The sequence below is a fragment of the Melospiza georgiana genome, chromosome 5 (assembly GCF_028018845.1).
Source record: "Melospiza georgiana isolate bMelGeo1 chromosome 5, bMelGeo1.pri, whole genome shotgun sequence".
Taxonomy (NCBI): Eukaryota; Metazoa; Chordata; class Aves; order Passeriformes; family Passerellidae; genus Melospiza; species Melospiza georgiana.
Window position 1 is genome coordinate 3545055 of NC_080434.1, and position 21428 is coordinate 3566482.

General features: G+C 39.0%; 1 protein-coding gene across 1 annotated transcript in view; it reads right to left on the minus strand.

Annotated features, from left to right (window-relative positions):
• SNX25 (sorting nexin 25) overlaps window positions 1–21428 on the minus strand; it is an 80933-nt gene that overhangs the window by 29503 nt on the left and 30002 nt on the right. Inside the window, exons 4-7 of the mRNA XM_058023849.1 lie at window positions 18080–18252; window positions 17048–17234; window positions 11310–11380; window positions 1051–1241 (exon numbers count right to left, since the gene is read on the minus strand). Of these exons, the coding sequence (XP_057879832.1) occupies window positions 1051–1241; window positions 11310–11380; window positions 17048–17234; window positions 18080–18252 (622 nt within the window). The remainder of the gene's footprint in view (window positions 1–1050; window positions 1242–11309; window positions 11381–17047; window positions 17235–18079; window positions 18253–21428) is intronic.

The window sequence follows — 21428 nt, forward strand, 5'->3', positions numbered from 1 at the left end:
CCAGAAAAGTTGGTAACATCTCAGCAGGCATCAAAAGTGGCATCATTGGCTCATGCAGTGCTGCCACATGCTCCCAGTTCTCTTTTTCTTCTTGGCACCACTTGCTGCATTCAACTTTAGGAAAGAGAATAGGACTGTCTTGGCACAACCTATGACACACCATCTGAAATCATGCTTTAAAGACAAGTGGGGAGTAAGGAATCATTGTGTTTCAGACCTTACTCAAGAAAAAACAAAATACAAAAGTAGGAACTATTTCTCCATTATTCTACTTCTTCTAATATGCCACTAAGTTACAATTATTATAAGGCCATAATGAAAATAAAGATCCCACAGGAAAAGACAAGCTATTTCCTACCTACATGAAAAACATAAAATCTTTTCACATTTGAATACATCAGCTACTATGCTTTGCCCAAAGGGAACAGAGCAGATTACAAAAGTCACTAAAATTTTTAAAGATTTGCAAGACTAAGTAGTTATTTTATTTCTGTAGATGCTGGCCAACACAATAGTTACTTCTAATTCCAGACTACAGTGGTATTGAAAACCAGCATTCAGTCACAGCAGCTTTGCCAAAGACTTTCTGCAACAACTGCTCAGAGTTTTGTCAATTGCCTTCCATAAGTGTTTACTTTTGAATAATTCAGTATCTTCAAAACCCACACATATTTCCTAAAGTAAGTATAACGAGGGCCAAAGACATATTGCACATATGCTGGCAGCCTTTTATTTGAAAGCAAGTTGCTACTTTGACAAAAGCTGCTAAGCTGCATGTCCTTATTAACTCCCTTCAGGTGGTATGTCTGAAAAATCACACGTGCTTACAAGCCACTCAGCCCTCTGTGAAGTTTCACATTGCACAATATTCCAAGCTGAGCAATTAATGTGTCTTTTCAGGTACTTCAGTAACCTTTTCCCAAGGTAAATAAACCAAGCAGCAATTAAATTGTACTTGACTCCTGGGGGAAGGGAGGGATTAACGGCAGTGAGGCAACACGATCCAGTGGTAACACACTCAGAAGGACCTTCAGACAATACCATTTGTACCTTCTGACTTGGAGGGCCATCACCTTCATCAGAAATGCCATCTTCCTGCTGATCATAAGCTGGCCCTCCCAGGAGCCTTATTCTCTTCTCACATTGCTTCTTTGCCACTGTCAGCTGATTAATGTACCTCTTCACATTGCGAGCCCTTAGGAGGTCAGCTTTCATTGCTGCAGTTTCTTTTCCTTTTGAATCTAAGAATAAAGCAAATCAGAGACTGTATTTTACAACAGGAAAACATCCTTGTACCATTGCTTCTGTGAAAAGCAAATCAGAGGCAGTATTTTATGACATGAAAATATTGTAGCACTGCTTCTGTGACCTGTTTGTCATCCATGAATCAGCTATGCTCATCAGTACAGATACTGGCAAGTTTGCATTTGAAACAGAATGATGATTTTGAAACATTCTGCAATGATAACTCAAGGGTTTACACAAAAAAAAGTTGAGGAAAAAAATCCTTATTCAAATGCATAGCAAAACCCAACCCCTCCAGCTCTCTTTATAGTTTGTTGAAGGACACAGCCCAAGACCTCTATACAGGATGTACATTTATCAGATGGCATCAAGGAAATTACCTACAGCCATGGCAAATGATAACATGTGGAGCTGATGGCCAATATACCTCACTGAACACAGCATTGACCGCCTGGAATCACGAGGGACTGGGCTCTCTTCCCCCCAGCCCAGCATGACACATTCCCACATATCTTATTTGCAAACCCAAACCTCTTGTGCCTGATGTGAACAGCCTATCATACAATATCCCCTCCAGACAACTGACCAAAGTTCACTCAAAATAGTCAGATGACTAAGAAAAAAATCTTATAATGCCACGCCAACACTGCACAGTACTGTTAGAAAGTAAAGTAATGTGAAGATGACAGTCAGCTGAATAAGACTTAGTAATAGCCAGTGTAATGGTTGTGCATTCTACATTCCATCCCCTTCAGCTAATTACCAGGGTTTAAAAAAATGAGCAGCAGATAAAGCAGATATAAAACCTTATTGTGCAGAAATCATGCTTAATATCTGCAGGATGCAACTGATTTACATTTATACACTGATTTTATTTTCCTCTTGCTCGATGATAACATCCATGCTTTTTTGGGCTGGAGCTATTACTCAGTAGCAAAGTACTTGGCTTTTACTTGGCTCTGGATTATCTGACTGCTCAGGGATAAGTGGTAAAGATCTATTCTACTATGTTTTCAAACTATTAAATGCTAGCAAAATCATCTAGATAAAAACAGCATTTGATTTTCACAAGAGTTGCTGTTAAGAAACAACTACATAGGTTTGTGACTGCAAAAACAGCAAAAAGGAAATCTCTCAGAAATTATTCAAAATCCCTATTTTAAGCAAGTTTCCAATACATTATGGCAACTTCTCCTTTTACAACTGTTTTTATCCTTATATTTCCAACTTAAAGCCACATGTAAGCATTGGATGCAACTCTAAGTTGTCTTTTGCATACTGAAGGACAACTCAAGGTACATGGAGCTCCCTTAAGTTCTACACATAACTGAGTCCAGATATTCTCCCATTATCTTCACCCATATCTTTAATCTCACTTGATTTCCTTTATGTTTTTATGTTGGTAGGGATGGTTCCTGATACAAATACTCTTAGTATTTTAACGGATGAGTATCATTTGCATCTGAGCTGCCATATAATAGTGAACTAAAGAGATTATACTCACTGAAGCAAATGATAAAATTACAAAAAAAAAAAAAAAAAAAAAAAAAGCCATCTGTTTTCCTGGCATGTTATCTCCACAGGGAAGTCAACAGAGCTTTTAATTTAGTGTTTCAGTTCCCTAAACAGAAGTACCAGTATTAATGAGAGAAAAGGAAAGGAAAAGACCTTAAGGACAGAACAATGCTCTCCCCCAAATCAGAACATTTACAGCTATTACAAATACAGGAACAGAACTTTAAAGTTTAAGATTAAATCCCAACCTTCTCCTTGCTGCAGTTGACTTTAAGATGATTTTTGCAAGTTATCAATTCTTTCAATAGTTTAAATGCTTTGGGCTCATAATGCATACCTGAAAACCCACAAACAGTACAATGCAATGATCATTCAGTCTTCTTAAAACAAAAGTACCCTTCTTGATGGGAACAAGGCATTCTTGAAGGGTTTTCAAAGCATGCATGTCTACTTCACCTGAAATCTTATCATCCTGTGACTGCAGCAGGCCCCCAGGAGAGATTAATGAGCCCACCATTTCCAGTGATTATTCCCTGTCTTAACAGAGACCCTTCAAAAACATTTACCTCAGCTCTTCATATCCAAAAGGAGCCACTCCAGCCAAGCATCTCTGAGGGCAGTTCCAAAGCTGGCGCTGCCAGGCTGTTTCTGCTCCATGGGTAAACAGGACCAGGCACTGTGGAAGGGCCAGTGACGTCCTTCACACATAAACAAGAGGCTGCTGAAACGCAGAGCAAGAGCAGCACACAATGGGGCTGATGTGCTACAGGGCAGGAAAGACAGCATGGAACTGGGGACTAACACTTTCCTCTTCCAAATTATGAAAGATAAACTAGCAGAAATCAGGAGGAGCATTTTCAGCTCAACTGGAGAAGGTTAGGTGGATCACTGGTTTCATCCAAACCTTAATGTGTTTTGAGATTTTAGAGATTTTCAGACCTAAACTGCTCTGCTTTTATCATATTAAGCACTATCAAAACAATACTGTAAGTTATAAAGACTTCTCTTTTGAATATATTCTTGTCTGATTCCATAATCACCAAAATACCGAGACAGAATTAAGAGTGATTCTCCCCATTTCTGAGCATCAGGAAAGATGATGTTCACATTCAGGTATCACTGCATAAACCAAATAAAACCAGAAAGGCACGAAAGGAAAGGCTTGCGTGTATTCACACACCCTCCAGCAAGCTTCAATAAATAGAAAAGAAGTCGATTTCTGCTACTAAGAAACTTTCACCACAATGCAAGGAGGAAAAAAGCATCCTTTGAGTAATATTTTTTTTCAAGAGTAACAACTTTGCACTTTGGGTATTTCCCTAAAAAAATATTAATAAAAACAAACAAAAATCACTCCTTATCAGCAAGACAAGAAAGATGCTACTTTGGGATTTCCTCCCCACAAGCTGCATACACTTTACCAACAGCAACTGAGCAGAGCTTCCATCTTCATAGGAGCAAAGTGTCTTTTACTAACTTCCTCCACAATAATTCCCCTTATCTGGGGAAATTTTGACAGGACATGCACTTGGAGGAATTTTAAATCCCAGAAGGTCCTGTGCAGCTCTCCCAAAGGCAACCCAAAGCAATTAGTACCAAAAGCTGAATTTCAAACTCTGCTTATCAATCCACAGTTGTAGATAACTCAATTTGCACCAAACACCATTAAAATATAAATAGTTGAAATGAGCTCAAACTTACCAAGCAATCAAAGCTATGCTACCTGTGCAAATTGTTTTATTCTCTGCATTTTTTTTATATCTGCAGTGATTTCTGACAAAGCTGTCTTCTAAATCACTCCTAACTATCTTGACTTGAGCTAAGCTAGAAGCATATCCCCAGAAGCATATCCTAATCCACCAAAATGATTTCTGAAAAGTGATTTCTCACACCTAATTTTCTTTCCTCTTCTATTTTTTTCCCCAATGGCAGCTTTGCTACTTGAGGAGCTTTATATCTATTAAATAGATCAAACTGAAGTACATATTCACATCATCCATTTTTAAGTCAGAATATGGGGCCTTCCAAATTGTCATGCCACAAAATGTCACACAACCTTTATTATACTTAAGCACACTGGAGGATAAACAAAAACAATGTAAATTTGCTTAAAGCAAAAACAATGGTATTTTAGACATGCATGACCTCTTAGTAGTGCTAGCAGAAGGCAGAGATTTCTCATTTTACCTACAAAGTTATATATGGCAAAAGCATGAATAAAACTGAGAATACAAGTTCTTGTTCCTTTATAGTTTCAGTAACTACAGATCCATGACACCTGGCAGCACATGCAACAGCACTGACCAGCCCTACCTGTCACTGAAGGAGCAACACACATACTCCTCATCACAAGCTTTTTTGCAAGATTTTTTCCAAGAGCCAGGTTAAGCACATGCAGGGCCTCCTAAATGCCTCCTAAAATACTTAGTATTTAAGTAGTGAAGATCAATTTAATATTTTTGTGTGAGCAGTAACTGGAACCGTATATATAACTTACAAGTCTTTATGGACCTCCTCATATCTTAGAAACCTTGAATTACAAGTTTTAAAAGCCTACAAAGGCCTGTAAAAGAATTTGTTCAATTCTGTGAGAGCAGGATGACCTTTAAGAACAGCACACACTGTTGTTCTAGTGCCCAAGGTCCAAGGAAAGGACCTTGAGGAGCTCTCCTCTGGTCTGACAAAAGACTGAGGAAAAGAAGTGTTAAATCCCAACCACTTCCACAGACAGCTCTGGGAAAAGGGGCTTGCAGGGAGCCCATGGACAAGTCAGGCTCTGATCATCAGCAGTGTGTCATGCAACACAGCCTCCCACTCACAGCCACAGCTGAGAAAAATAAAAACTCCAGTGGCAGTAAGGCAAAGCTGAGCCTGGGAGTCAGCATGTGCCATACAGTAAAATAAAATCCACCACAGAGAGCCTCTGTCTGCAGGTCCTTGCACACCATGTGGTCACATCTATCTGAGCAGTCAGCCTCTTCCCTCCCTCTTCCACTGGACAGCATCTCCATTACCATCACCAGCAGACACAAAGGATCTCAGGAACAGAAAGAAAAACTTCCCCTACAAAGATGATTTGCAAATCACAAATAAAAGCAAATAAATGTACCACAGACTCTGCAGTCTTTACCCTCAAGCACATGGATTCCCTGCACACTTACTGCTTGAGCATGACGTGCAGGCACAATGTCAGCTCTTTAAGCCTTGCCAGAAAACTGTGCAAAAATAATTGTGTGGGAATGTTTATTCCTGTGTGGAGGATGCAGGTCAGGGGGAGGAATCATAATAGAGTTTTGGAATCATAATTAAGTTACATGGCATCTGTAATCTTCTGGAACCAGTACCCATTTTACTTCACTTTAAATTATCATCTTGACAAAACCCACACATCACAACCCACATAACTAAGCTAGCCCACAGTCCCAGAGTTTGTTTTTTTTTTAAGTCCCTTTTTACAGCTGAACATTGAAGCCTCTTTCAGAACCCCAGCACCTGAGAGGCCTGCTCACAGCCAGGCCTGTTCCTGTGCCACTTGTCAGCTTTGCTTAGAAAAGCAAATATCTAGACACACAGTGGGAAGGCTCAGCAGGAGAAATCTTCTGCTGCAAGGCATCAGATCTCTCCACACAGAAATGGCTGCTTATTTGATCTCTGTCACAGTCCCTGCCTGAAAACGAGCAGTTTTCTCAACAGGGATGCCCTGGGGTCGATTACACTGCAGTGTCTGAAAAACAGCCCCACCCAGTCACATCCAAGGGTGGTTTCTATTCATACTGTAAAGTCATGTGTAAGGTGGAGGGCATAGAAAATTAAAAGGCAAATCAAACAAATCCCTTTACAAAAAAATCCTTAAAAAAAAATAAAATTATTGAGAGACCTGCTCTGTGTTGCCCTAAGACAAGGTATGTGCATTTTGCATTTTTGGGGTTTGTTTTCAAAAGCAGCTAGTAAAAGAACCTTGCTGAAATTCTGGTAGGATCCTGTAATACAATATCAGTATGAGAAGAAACAAATGTGTCTGTTAAAATTAGAACCAGTGTATTTAAGCAGCTTCCTGTTCATGTTACAGCAAATATCAAGTTAATATAACAACTTACTTTTGTCGCTATTTCCCAATTGGTGTTTTCGATACCTTTTCTTTACAAAAATTTAAGATTCTTCCTTCTAGAAACTTGCATATCATCTGTCATTCATGCTAAAATGCCTAATCCAGGTATTTGTCCTCTTATAAACTGCTTTAATAGATCAAAATGCAGTAAACATTTTCAGATAAGCAGTTAGAATCCTTCAAAATCTTCAGCAGATAAGATAGGTTTTGTAAAATAAATAAAAACAAACCAACAAACAACTGAAATAGTTAAAATGTAGCTTAAATTTTACTTGGTTCAGTATTTAGAATGAATCTGTATCAAAAGGTAAGATGAGGAGAGTTGTTTATAATTAAAGGCGTAGAAGGATGTGACTATTTGAACCATAGCGCATGTGACTGTAGAGAGGTACCATCTGAAAATACCAACAGGAAGAAAAACCAAACAAATTAAACAAAGAAAAACAACAACAAAACTACCACCAAAACCAAGCTGCCTCCTACAGCCACTGCTTGAGTGATCATTACCATTTTGGAAGAAGATACACAGGAAGATACTGCTGGAAAAGTGAACATGTACACACCAGATTCTGTGCTTTTGTGCCAGTGTAAATGAGGGAAGTGCAGTGTCAGAATGCAAGGAAACAGCTTCTATTTACAGTGGCCTGCAGTGCTCCAAAATAAACTATCTACCCCTCTAGAAACAATAATGCTGTGTTATGTTTCTTATTCAACTTCAGCAACAGCCAAAAGCAATTCTCCCAGCCACAGAAATTCCACCATCCACCCATAGCTGGCATCACACTGCAAATCCCTCACATTACTTTGTGTCCCAACATTTTGACCTCTTTGACTCTCTCAGGGAGCCAAATGCAAACCTTACTGCTTAACATGAATCAGATGCTTCTGTACATTTTTGTTTGCTCTCTTATGCTCACATACCAGAAGATTCAAGTCATAGAAATCTGAAAAGTTATAAATCCTACAACATGCCATTGTTTAACTATAGAGGGTTTAATAAAATCATGTGTAGAAGTACTTTAAAATACTCTCTGATTTTATTAAGGTCCTAACAGCTAAATATTTTGCCAATAGGTGGCACCAGCACTAGTTTAAAAGTGTAAAGAACCTTGTCCTTACTGAGCAACAAGCCTTCCTCTCCCACCTTACTGGGCACCAACATCAAATGCATACTTTGGCATCACCAAATAAAATAGTAAAAAGGTCAGGTAACTGTAGCTCCTATGAGAAGTCATCAGTCTGATATCTGGTCCTCAGACTATTCATCCTTTAATAATAGACACCTAATCTTTTTAGAAAAAATAAGTCTTTTTGGTCAGTTTTAGAGACTTAATTATGTCTCTTTAACCAATAGTAAAAGCCCAGTCCTGCTCAGGAATACTGACTGCAATTCGTGTGGTCGCACAACGCTTCTTTTGCTAAAAGTATAAATAGTAGCTAAGCACTCGCTACTGCAGAGTTTTGGCCACTCTGCTCCACTAACTGCTCCTCAGGTTTTTGTTTATTTCTTCTTCTATTGAAAACACTGCCTTGGAGAGCTCCCATATTTCCAAATGATGGAGGCTGAGACCACTCTTGTGTGGAACTCCAGCTGAGTACTGCATCCAGCTCTGGGGACCTCAGCACAGGAAAGACAGAGGAGGGCCATGAAAATGACCAGAGGGATGAAACACCTCTCCCAAGAAGAAAGGTTGAGAGAGCTGGGATTGTTCAGCCCAGAGATGAGAAGGCTTTGGGGACACCCAACTGCAGCCCCTCAGTACTTAAAAGAGGCCTGTAAGAAAGATGGGGCCAGACTTTGTAGCAGGGCCTGTTGCAACAGGACAAAGGGGCAATGGTTTTACACCAAAAGTGGGGCAATTTGGATTATATAAAAGGAGTGTCTTTTACAATGAGGATGTCAAAACACTGGAACAGGCTGCCCAGAGAGGTGGTCCCATCCCTGGAAACATTCAAGGTCAGGTGGATGGGACTCTGAGCAGTCCAGTTGAAGATGTACCTGCTCATTGCACAGGGGCTGGAGTGGAGGATTTTTAAAGGCCTTTTCCAACCCAAACCATTCCATGATTCTACATCCACATACGTACTATCTACCCTTGCTCTACTCTCACACCTTGAGAGCAGAATGCTGGCCAGCCAGAGCTCAGCTGCTCCAGTTGAACAGCCAGGCACTAAAGCAGCAGTTACATTTTCAGGAGCCAACTTTGCCACAGGAAAGAGGAAATAGCTATCAGTAAGACTCTCTCTTGCCAGGCTGGGGTCAAAGCTAAGAGATGCCCTTGACACAAAAGCCAAGAGCTCATTTAGCAGCAAAGGAGGAACTGTCCTATTCATCCATGCTCACACATCACTGCAGGTGTGCACCACACGCTGGGGGAGAAGGTTAAAAAGAGAAAGACAGAATGAGATTGTGCAGACACACTTTGATTTTGCATAAAGCTTACATTTAGTTATTCACCATTAAATCCAGGGGTAGCATTACACTGTAGCATCCAGAAAAGGAAACATCAAAACATGATGGCAGTAACATGGCAGTCTGTTCAACAACATTTCAACAATCTTTATGTTAGCAGTGAGCTGTGCTGGGTTTTTTTATTGGGTTTCATTTGTTCTAAGAAGGGTATCACAGTTTTTCCTTTTGTTTTTAAAATTCAGGAACATATTATATTAATTACCACATTAGGTAAAATGCCTCCACCTCCTTTAGGAAAAATAAGGCACAAAACAGTCTTCTGAACTAAATTTTACCCCTCTACAATTTTGATAGCCCTCTTAAGAATTTATTGTGCATACACAGAGCCTGAAAAATTTTGGTAGATGAAAACCTGAGTGGAATAACTGAAATTAAAAATCTGCCCTAAATTTGTGCGAACTATAAAACAACACTTAAATTATATGTAATGTTACCACAGGAATAAACCAAAAATAAAAGTCCATATCATAATAAAAAAAGTCAATGCACCACCTAGTGAAATTTGTTAGGTTTTTTTTTTTTAGTACAGGTAGAAATCAAGAGCCCATAAAAATGCAGAATCAACTTTATCACATACCACCAACTCTATATTTTTGTATCTGTTCTGCAGCAACAGACAATTGTAGCTTCAAAAAAAAAATCTTCTGTTCATGATTTAGAACAGTGGATATTTAAACAGATAAAGTCAAGTGAGATAGAGGAGAATTAATTAATAAATAATTCATTGTAGGAACATAAACTGTATCAAAATATTCCCCAAATCAATTATTGTCTCAAAAAGACCAATGGTAGCACAAATGGAAATACAGGCTTAGCAAGATTTGATTTTTCATAATGCTCTCAGAGTTAAATTCCGTATCCTCATTTTATTACTTTATGAAATAGACTTTCCATTCAATTATCTTTTATCTGAAAAATATTAATATCTATTTCTATAATGTACACTTGAATAAAAACCAATGCCTACTTTTCCTTTTATCTTGGTTTAATAAAAGCAGGATAGCCTACTGGAATGCACATTTAGCCCTATTTTAGAGAGTAAACAAAAAGTATAATTGGTATTGACAACCTTATAATTTCTAAAACTTGAGCATGGACCTCAAGCTCTTCAGATTGCCAAAAATTTCCCCACCCCACAGCATGTTCATTTTCTGTTTCTGCATTTTTCAGTACACTTGAATATACTTTTTAAAGTTTGATATAAGGAACTAGAAAAGGATTTTTTTAACCTAGAGAGATTCAGATCACATGAGAACCTAGAATATTTTGCATTTATTCACAAAGAAATTAATTTTACTATCTGTTGCCTTTTTATTATGCATTGATACGACTTAAGTATACCTCCCTAAGCAATGACTTAGTCAATAATTTTGCCATTAAGATCATCTCCTGATGATATACCTCAGTTTTCACATATTTTGAGAGCCATAAAAAGTAGTATATGTAATAAATATAAGTACAGCTGTAATATGCACTGCTTTTTAAAAGGCGGCCATTGCCAAATCATTGTAGAAAATGAAGAGGACTCTTTATTGCAACTCAAAAACGTAATACATTAAAAAGTCAAAATAACTGACTGACAAATAATGCTGTATCATTCCTTCTGTGTTTTGAAAAAAGGACAGACTGAGATTTTGAGAAACAGATTGTATGAACAAGAAAGTGGAAATATGATTCTCAGCATATGAATTTGTAATGTCAGAATTCCCAGTTGCAGCAAGTTCTGAAAATAAATGTATCATAGATATGACCTTTCTCATGATCCATCAGCTTAGATGAACATAGGATAGGGGGGATAATCATACCATGTGAGCTTCTGGAAGATTCAGACAAATGAAACAGAACCAAAACACTAAAGGCATAGCATTCCTAAAATCTGCCCAAAAAACCCACACACACTGATTGCATATGTATGGCAAGAGTTCAAACAGCTTTTCAAAATGAAAACAACAGATGTTGGAATCTTACCTTTCTGTCTCTTCACTTGGGGAATATTGCTGATTGTGGTTGCCTGAACTATTTCCACTACAATTTGATACCTAATTTTAAAAACAGTAGGGAGTAAGGGTGAAGAGAGGGAGGAGAAGAAAAAAACATGGTATTAATTTTTTACAATGTGTTCTTCATACAGCACACTTAAGAACTAATAAAAATCAAAATACTTTTACTTCCTCCTCACATAGAAACAGAATAATCTCACAGTATACCTGAAACCTAAGGAGCAGTGTGCACAGGGAGCAGGGAAAACAGATTATCTTGAAAATGAGACATTCAACTAACAATAATGCTGCACTCTTCTCTCAACTGATGGCATTGCACAGACAGGTAATATTCACAACACTATATTAAGTCACAGTACAAAGTCACACTCCAAACATTAAATATAAGTTTTCATAGGAAACCAGGATGGTAGTTCAGTTTAAAAGAAAAGAGCCATCTGTAAGGTTCTTCCAGCTAATCCACTCAAAACAGAGCATATATAAATTTGTAGAAGAAACAAATTACACTGAAATACGTAAAACCTCAAACTATTACACTCCAGGAATAATTAAACATGTTTATTACCTAAAACTACACTAAACAATAGCAGACAGTTAAGGAGCTAGCAAACTGAATTTTAAGTAAAACTGATTTTGCAACTAACAAATACCATGCACTCAGCAAAGAAAATGACTGTCACTTAAGTCTCATAAATAAAGTCCAGGTCATAACACTCAAATTCCTTTCAATGCACTTACTTTGGTAGCAATTGATTGGTAAGAAAGCAAGTATTCCAGTGAATTTGCTATCTATCAGGTTAACTCTCAGATGAAAGCTGAAGCCTCCTGGAAAGGCTGCTATTTCTGTGATGATGTGATCCTCAAAATATTTCCCTTCTTTCATGTCAACTTTCTTCACCAACATCACTCAATTCCCCCCATTTCTCTTGCCTCCTGAAACTCTTTTAGGATTTTGATTGTCTCTGGCTCTTTGTATACACAGTTTTATAACACAGCATACACTCAACTACATTTCCAGATTTTTTTTTCTGCAGCAAATTCTTCAGTTATCAAATTCAAGCCTGAAAACCTGTTTGAAAACCTGTAATTTTTGTAAGACTACTTCCTTCTGCCATTACTGTATTTTGATTGTTTCCACCCACCAGCAATTCTTGCCCAGTCCATCAGAGGAAGAACAGCCCCATAGTAAGGGTGGTGCTGTGGTGCATAGGAAGTCTCACAGTTAATTCCCTACTCAGACAAAGACTTCCCAAATTATTCAGGGCAACTAAGTTAGACTTTTGATGCATTGATTATGACATCTGTAAATGCACTGCAACGACATTCATTCACCTTACTCGGGGTGTTGCAGGCTAACTGTGAAATCATGAATTTATCAAACAAAGTACAGACAACCAACTGCACATGGAAGGTAGTTCCCACTTATCTTGCAATTTTTTCCCTTCCAGATTCCCTACCATTTGTTCACTTTGCCAGTTTCACATGTTTGTACTACCAATACTTAACACAGCATGTCTTTTTTCCTGTTCTTTGTATTACTTTAATATGGGAGATGCTTGGAGTTACAAGCTCAAAGATGCTATTTTGTCTGTTCCTCCCAAGCACTGGGCTCTTGCTGCAACTATTCAGTGGGAGTGCTGTACAACCCTGCAGCAGAAACACCCCTTGCTACACTGCCAGACCATGACCCTTTTCTCCCTGTAACTCTGTTCCAAATATTCCAGCTGATAGATATTCTGTGGTGCTGGTGATTAAACATCTAAGGACATTTTAAATGTGATGTATTAATTTAACTTTGAAGAAGTGACTGTACTTGATAAACTGGACCCTTCATGGCTTCACATCCATATTACTTCCTCCTTCCCTATTCTCTGTTCTATTCCTGCACTCCTCTCATTTCTTAGGTAAAAGAGGATACAGAGCCAGTAGTAATGGTCTTTCTTACTGTGAGCTGTGTTGTGACTTTTTGCTGCTGTAACGGTAAATATCAGAATAAATACAATGCTGAACCTGAGAGCAGAATTAAACCTATCCACCAGCTTATTTCCTTATTATTTGTTCTCAACTATGTTTTTAACCCAGCAGGTCTTTTATCTTTAGTCTTCTCCTGATAGAGAAGGTGCATGTTTCACATCTGATGTGTAAGAACATCTTTTCTTCCTTATTTGTAGCAGAATTCCAATTAATCCATGCTAACTTCAGTCTGAAGGGAAATGAAGGTGAAATTTCACTATTTCTTTTTGAAAGACAGGGACAACACTCTTTGTGAAAACTTGGTAATAAAAGTTTGCCTCCCTTCATGACAAACATCAAAGAAATGAAACATTAGAAAGAGTGAGTTTGAAGGACATTAGTGTGTAACCATACAATGGTCCCTTCTGTGAAAGCTTTGCTGCTTTGTTTTTCTCACCCCATTCTCCTCAGTAAATTCAATGTTTCAGATGGTAAAGGTACGATAGGAAAACAAACAAACCCAAAATAGCTCCCCAGAAATCAGCAAATTCCTTTTAATGAAAATATCACCTCCCCTGATTTCCCTACAAAAATTAAAGGAATACTTCCATAAAAACAATAGTTATGTTCCAAGAGATTAAGTGACTAAATGTTAGAGGTTCACTATAGATACAAACAAACTATGAATCCTAAAGTTCTCCAAAATTAAGTAGTTACTGCACCATTCAAAGGCATTCCAAAAATAAAATCCATAAAAGCAATGCAGAAAATCAATACAATATTTCTTCTTAAGGTAGTGCTTCTAAGCCAGGAGAGAAACAACACTTAGAAAATCCTAACACCATTATTATCCTTTCAGGGAGAGCTATTTGCACAGCAGAGAGCTTTACACTTGCTTACAAGGAGACCCAGATAGCCTCCCTCTCCCTTTTCTGACTTCCTGTGTGAGAGCAACACACGCCTTTCACCCACAGCTTTCCACTGAACCAGCCAGAGGTTTTCCCTGCCTTCCCCACCACGAATCCCTGGCTATACCCACAAGGAAGCCCAGCAAAACTCTGTAAATGAAACTAGTCTGGAAGGATGCCTCAGCAGCCCTCCCTCGTGTACTGTCATGTGCATACACCCAGGAGCCCCTGCCTGCTTGGCTGTGCTCAGGCAGGAGCCTGAGGAAATGTTTATCAGTGTCCCACAGCCTCTTGAACTTAGCAAGGTATTTTATCTTTATTTCATTAAACAGATAATAATCAATCTGCAAAGATAAGCAGGACAGGAATGTTTAATGCAAAATAATGAGCTCCCAGCAACTGCAGTACCTTAAGATAAATTTCCCTCAAAGCTAAGCCTACAGTGAAAATTGCTACTGCCTGTACATGTTCTTTACCAAGATGTTATGTGGCAACATTATAAGTAACAGGAGGGAGCTTAGAGTTCATGAATGCCATGCACTGGCTTAGAACAGACACTGAAACACTATTTCCAAATAAAACCAAGAACAGGAATTCTTGATGAGCATAATTACCCAGAATAGCATCTAACTGGAAAACTCTCTTTAAGTAAAACATGCCAGTAATTTATTTGCTGTAAGAGAAAGGGAAGCATTTGCCCCACTCCCATCACTCCAGCAGACTCTCACTGTGCTTCTCAGGGATAAGTGCTCAACAGCTTATTTGTTTCTTCCCATTTAACTCCTTGTCTATAGATTTGCCCTGTGGTTCACTGTTGTGAATTACAGCTAAGTACCACCTGGTTTTGTTCGTTTTTCAATCCATATAGGGACCACTCTCTGGTTTGTTAACACAAATCTGCAAGCTTTCACTTGTTAATCATGAAAGCTTTGCCAAATAGACTACACAAATTTGAGATGACTGCAGGTTGGCCCATCTCTCTCAGGGTGTTCCCAAGAGCTAGAAGACAGAGAATGTGAATGCCTCCTCCCATAGGAAATGCTCTTTAATCACTATACCAGAGGAAGGAAGAACACTGCCTCCAAAATCAAATACTATTTCTCTTTGAAAAGAAGATCCATTTTCTCAGACATTTTCTATTAAAATCAGGTTAGACTGACCAACATTTCATAGGGTGTAGAGGAACACATTTCAAGATGAGGGCAGTTGGAATTCATGGACTAGAAAGGAAAAACGTAGGAGCAGCCAAAACCACATTATTTCATAAAGCAGATCTGCACTCTGGTATTAGAGAACGCAATTTAAAGTGACCTATCAGCTAAAAAGAGAACACACTGAGCATTAATGTGCTTGAACAACAACAACAACAACATAAAAGTTGGGCTGCTTTTGAAACAAACAGATCCATTAGTGTGATTATGCTAATAAATACATCAATTAGGTTTTAGGCAGAGTCTAATATAGACTAATTTCTGCTCTCAGGAAAGGCACGCTGTCCTAGAGTAACGAGCAAATTTTACAGCAGATGAACAATAAGTAGCCAAGCAACAGAATCATTTCACCATCACCTAAATGTATTTTCCTATCCCAGAAATGCAAGTGGTTTCAGAATCAAAGAGAAGAACAGAGAAAGGATGACGTTATTTGCACAGCCCGCACACTCCATCCCGATAAGCCAGCTCTTGGCCTGATCAGGCCAAGCCTAACAGAAGTTCAGGGTCACAAGAGATGGCACCAAATGTAATCAATATGCATGTTTTGTATTTCAGATGTTTCTGCAGCCATTTGAGAAGAGGAACAGCTGGCCTGCAGCAGCAACAGGGGGCAGTTGGGAAGAGGAAAACTTGCCAGGTCGGGCTGGTGGTGAGCGCTTAGGACAAACACTCCAGACACAGCTTCAGGAGTCCTCCAAAGCTTTGCTCAGCTCAACAAAACCAACTCAAGGACATCTAGGGAGGTTCTATAACAGCAGAACCTTCTCTGTTCCCCACTTCCTAGTCACTTGCTCCTTAACCTTTCACATAAATCAGAAATCAGAGGAGAAACAGCTGCAAAGAAAAAACAAGCATAAACAACCAGTTCTTGGGCAAGCAAGCTGGAGGTGCGGGCAATATCTCATATTAAGAGGAGAGATATAAAGAGAAAGAGATGAGACAGGGAGGGGAATTAGTATCAAAGTGAGCAGGTGCCGTTTGCACTAGAAAACAGGCAAACAAACATCAAACAAACTCGTGAGATGTAGGAGCTCAGTGATGTTTTTAACGAGCTCTGTAGAGTTCATTAACACAGTTAAGAAGAATGCAATTGGGAAACACCTCCCTGCAATAGTCCAGGAAAACCTCTCATCCAGTAGTATAATGTGCTGGAATTCAAACCCCTTCTTTCCACACCACAGCTGAATGCTCAGTGTCCCTAAGGTCACTATAGTTCACAGTCACCAGACCACCATGGCCAGTCATAATTCATAAAGATAATGAGGAGAAAACCATCCACACTAGTGGAAATTCAACATATTTCATCTAATTCCACAGAGGTAAGTTGCAAAGAAGAGTTTAGTATGCCTTTCACACATTTCAAGCATTTATCTCTTTCAACACTAAAATCATCTCCAGTATACTACTAAGCAGAATTTTTATGCATTTTCTGCCACTGAGCTAAAATGCTGATTACATCAGAGATCTAACAAATGTTGTAGCTTATCATCCTTACGATCTCTGCTTCACCATACAAAAAGAAATCTAAAATTAAATTTAAAAAGAAAAATCACAATTCATTCAAATCTTAGTAATGGGCTGGAAAAGAAGCATGTTTAGTTTTGAATGAGCTACAGTGAAATGTTAAATACCTCAGTTGTTTCAGGAACTCAACATCGGAGCTGCTGTTAATGAGCTTGATGAACTCCTCATAAGAAGGAGCATATGTGTAGTCTTTCTTCTGATGCTCATTCATCTGTTCTCTGTACTCCAGCTGGCTGAGCAGCATCCGGTTAATGTAATCTGGATCACTCAGCAGTTCCACCACTGGTTTCAGTACTGGAGAGAAAAAATATTTTAAAACAAAATCCTTATGTTGAAAAATAACTGCTGTCTTGCAAATGAAAACTGCAGATGAAAGGCAGAAATAAATATCCAAGTTTATAGACATCAAAAATTCTAAACCCAGTCTTCTGGACAACACAGTGCATTTGAGATTGCATATACTTTCTTGATAAAACTGGTTATTTTATTAGAGAAATTGATGTACATTGACAAAGCTGAGCTCCTTCTGGAAAATTCCAAGTGTTTTTATTCTTTATGCTGTGTGTTCTGAAGGCTATGACATTATAGCCAGTATAAATGAAAGTAAACTGAATCATGTAATACTTGGGACTTCATAATTTCTGAGTTTGACAGTGACATAAAAAATTTGTACTGTATTTATAAAGTGTAGCTGATAAAAACAATGTAGAAATCTCTCAATTTAAAAAAACACACTGCATAAATCAAAGTATATCAATATAATATAATGATTCAGTTATAGGATCCACAGATTTAAGGATGTGTTTATTCATTTGAATGTAATATAAAAGGTCAGAAATAGTAATATAATCCCTATAAATAATGCCAAAGAAAGCTTCAAAAGTATTCCTCAGTGAAAAAATCAGAATGAGAAAGGACAAATTGCGTTTCATCCTGAAATGTGATAAACAGTCTGGCAACAGATCATGAGAGTTAAGTAAGTATATGCTTGATTTTGTGAATACAGTGTCTTACTGGCTATCACAGAAATTAAACTCCAGAATGTAAAAGCAGAGCATCAATACTTATACACAATAAACTTTGTAATTGCTACTATTGTACATGTACAAATGGTTAGTCATCTCTTATCTTTGATCTACCTTTTGTTGCAAGTATTTCTGCAAGGACTATGCGCAAGCTGACAGACTGGACATCCTTTGAGGGTAGGAGACAATACACCAGAACTTGAGAACATTTTTGCAGAAATCTTACTTCTTCATCAGAGCTCCTCAAGCATGAGTGCAGCAAAAAAGGTCTTGGTGGATCTTCCTGCCTAGAGAGAGAAGAATACAGATTAGAGAACTTACATACACTTGTATCAGAAGTCACCTATGACCATCAGTTGCTAATTGATAAAACGCTGCAGCATGGACACTGGGTGGGAGCTGTGCTGAACGTGCACAGCAACATGCTGCTGGGTGAGTAAGCCCACGGTGCACACTGGGTTGTTTGCAGACTCCTCACAAACAAGTTTTTGGATGACAGCTCTGAAAGAGACAGGGAGCAAATCTCCCTCACCTGGATTCTGTGCCCAATACAATCTAGTTTATCTCCTTGCAGGTGCCAATGGTTTTCGGGACTTTTCAGAATATGTTTGACTGAACTCCTCAGTGCAGGCCACAGTTGTACCTTTTCTTTATACAAAAACAGCTGCAGAAGCAGAGACAAGGTATCCTAGCAGTTCATTTATGGCCACATGCCTGATGTGCTCCAATCCACTTTAACAACAAGGTGACTGAGCCAGTGGTTCCAGACAGACAGACAGACAGACAGTGTCACTGGAGAGGCACCACAGTAACCTACAGAGGCACCCTAGACTGGTTATCAGTAGAAGGCTCTAAAGGGCTACAAAGGCTTGTATCTCTCATGTCTCATATCAGTCCCTGCTCCTATTTTCCATAACATCTGCTTTCTTCCCAGAGCTGGAGGCTGCCAACCTGGCTAGGTTAGGTTGCTGTCCTAGTCAACTGACTGCTACTCACTGAGCTGCTCTATTGCCTGCGTTTGTGGAAAAAGTGACCAAGAACTGCATACAGTCAAACCAAATGTTTTCAGTCAGACACCACTATAAAGCCAATAGTGACAGGCAGGATTATAAAATAACTAATTTTTGCTAGTCAGTTCAGGAGGATGAAAATAGTTGGAATAGTAACAATAACTGATTTTGTTCTAGTAATACAATAATTTGTCTTAAGGAGAATAAAAATAGTTTTACAATTAATTTTCAGAAAAACCAATGTAAAGATGACATTTGGGTTTGATTTGACTGATGCCTTTAACTGAATCACAAATCAAATGCTTTGTTTGCAAACATGGATCATGAATAGTGTTTCAATTGTTATAGGTAAGAAATTTCAAAACAAGTCCCTTGGAACATCTTGGATACAAATACTCTTTTTTGAGGAGAGGTGGTTTATGAAGATTACGTGTAATCTCCATTATCAACCACTCCAGGTGGTGCAGCTGACTGAGCTCAAAGCTGTTTATCTTGCCCTGGTAGGATCTTTTCTCAGTGGCAGCTGAATGCATAGCTATTTTCCTCAGTGCATTTCTACTTTTCTTTCCTATTCCAGACATATCCTGAAGCTTCCTCTACACCACATCAAACATCCCCTGTCATGCTGTCCCTTAGAGGCACTCATTATTTATCCAAACCCAGACAAGTCCCAGGCAGATTACTGACAGAAAGTCTGGGTCATTTACCTACAGCCACCTCTTATTGTGGAAGCCAAAGTCTTCCAGACAGGTTGGTGCACCTAAGGTCAGCCACTTAGAAACACAGCCAGAAGCATATGCAAAATGCTGGCTAACAAGTGACTCACAGGGAACATAGAATAGTTAAGGTTAAAAAAGCCCTTCTAGATCATCAAGTCCACCATTAAACCATGTCCTTAAGTATCACACCTTCATGAATTTTTAACACTTCCCAGGACAGTAATTTTATCACTTCACTGGACAGCCTATTTCAATGCTTGACCATCTTTTCAGTGAATACATTTTTCCTAACAATGTAAACTTCCCCTGGCACAGCTTGAGACCATTTCCTCTTGTCCTGTTGCTTGTTACCTGGGAAAGGACACAGACCCCCACTTGGCTACAACCTGCTTTAAGGCAGTTCTCTCAGCAGAGAGCAATAAGAGCCTCCCCTTCCCCAGAGGACTCTCACTAAACACCCCAGCTCCCTTGGCCACTCCTCATAAGGCTGATCCTCTTGACCCTTTCGCCAGCTTTGTTGCCCTCCTCTGGACATGCTCCAGCACTTCCATGCCTTTATTGCAGGGAAGGACCCAAAACTAAGCCCAGGATTCAAGATACAGCCTCACCAGCACCAAGTACAAGAACTATCCCTGGAAATGATTCCTGTGTATTAACAGCCACAATACAGAGACAGAACTAAATGCAAATGGTGACTGCTTTTTGGCCTGTGAACAAACCCCATCTATTTTGGACACCTGATTTCTGAGACATCTTGCATAGTGATTAGATCAAGATATACTTTCATAGCACGTGAAAAGCATAAAACAAAGCCATAATGCACAGAAAGTTTCATTGAACTGAGATTAGTCTTCTTTGTCTTCAATATCTATCTACAAGTCCCCTGAGGAATGCCAGTCTGTTTAGGACTGCAAACACACTGGAGCATTAACAGTACCTATAGTATCACCCATGCAAGAGAACTGTCTCCCTACTGCAAAAATTTATTCCCAGTCAAAGCCAACACATACAGCTTTGCTGAGCTGGACCTGTGCCAGGATTTTTCTGCCACACGGTCAGGAGAACACAAATGGAAAATGGAACAGAATAAACAAGCACTTAGGCAAATATTTGGTTCTTACCCTTCTAATTTGTCTAATGTGTTCCTGCCTACAGGAATGCAAGGGGGGAGCAGAGTTGCCTACTCTCCAGTTTACAGGCTGCTCAAGAATATCTTCATTTTTTCCTGGAGTTGTCTCCATTACCTAAGAAGATACGATTCTCTAGAACAGGTTTTCCTAGCCAAACTGTACCTACATGTGGTCTAAAAAGCAAAAGGGAAGATATTTATGAAAATAGAGAAACAAAGTCTTCAGGAAATTCAACTCTAAACAAGCCTTCCCTGTCAGTGCCAAACAGTTCTGTCAACAAATCCTGCAGTATTCATCACTGTTGGGCAAGAGAAATAAAAGGAAGACTGAAAGCAGGAGAAGTAACTCAGGGGGAAGCTGAACAGCTAAAGAATAAATCACTATGACAGTGATAAATCAGACAAGACAAAACATACTGGTTTATATCCTCCTTCGCATGTATACAGAAAGCATTGCAGTTCTATTTGTCTCAATATTACCATTGATGAGCTTGCAGGGAAATACTGTGTGTCAACTAGAGGTCTGGCCAGTAAATAGCTGCCCTTTTAACCCAGGCTTCCCCTCCACTGAGACACATTTAAAGAGAGAGCAGTGAGCAACCAGA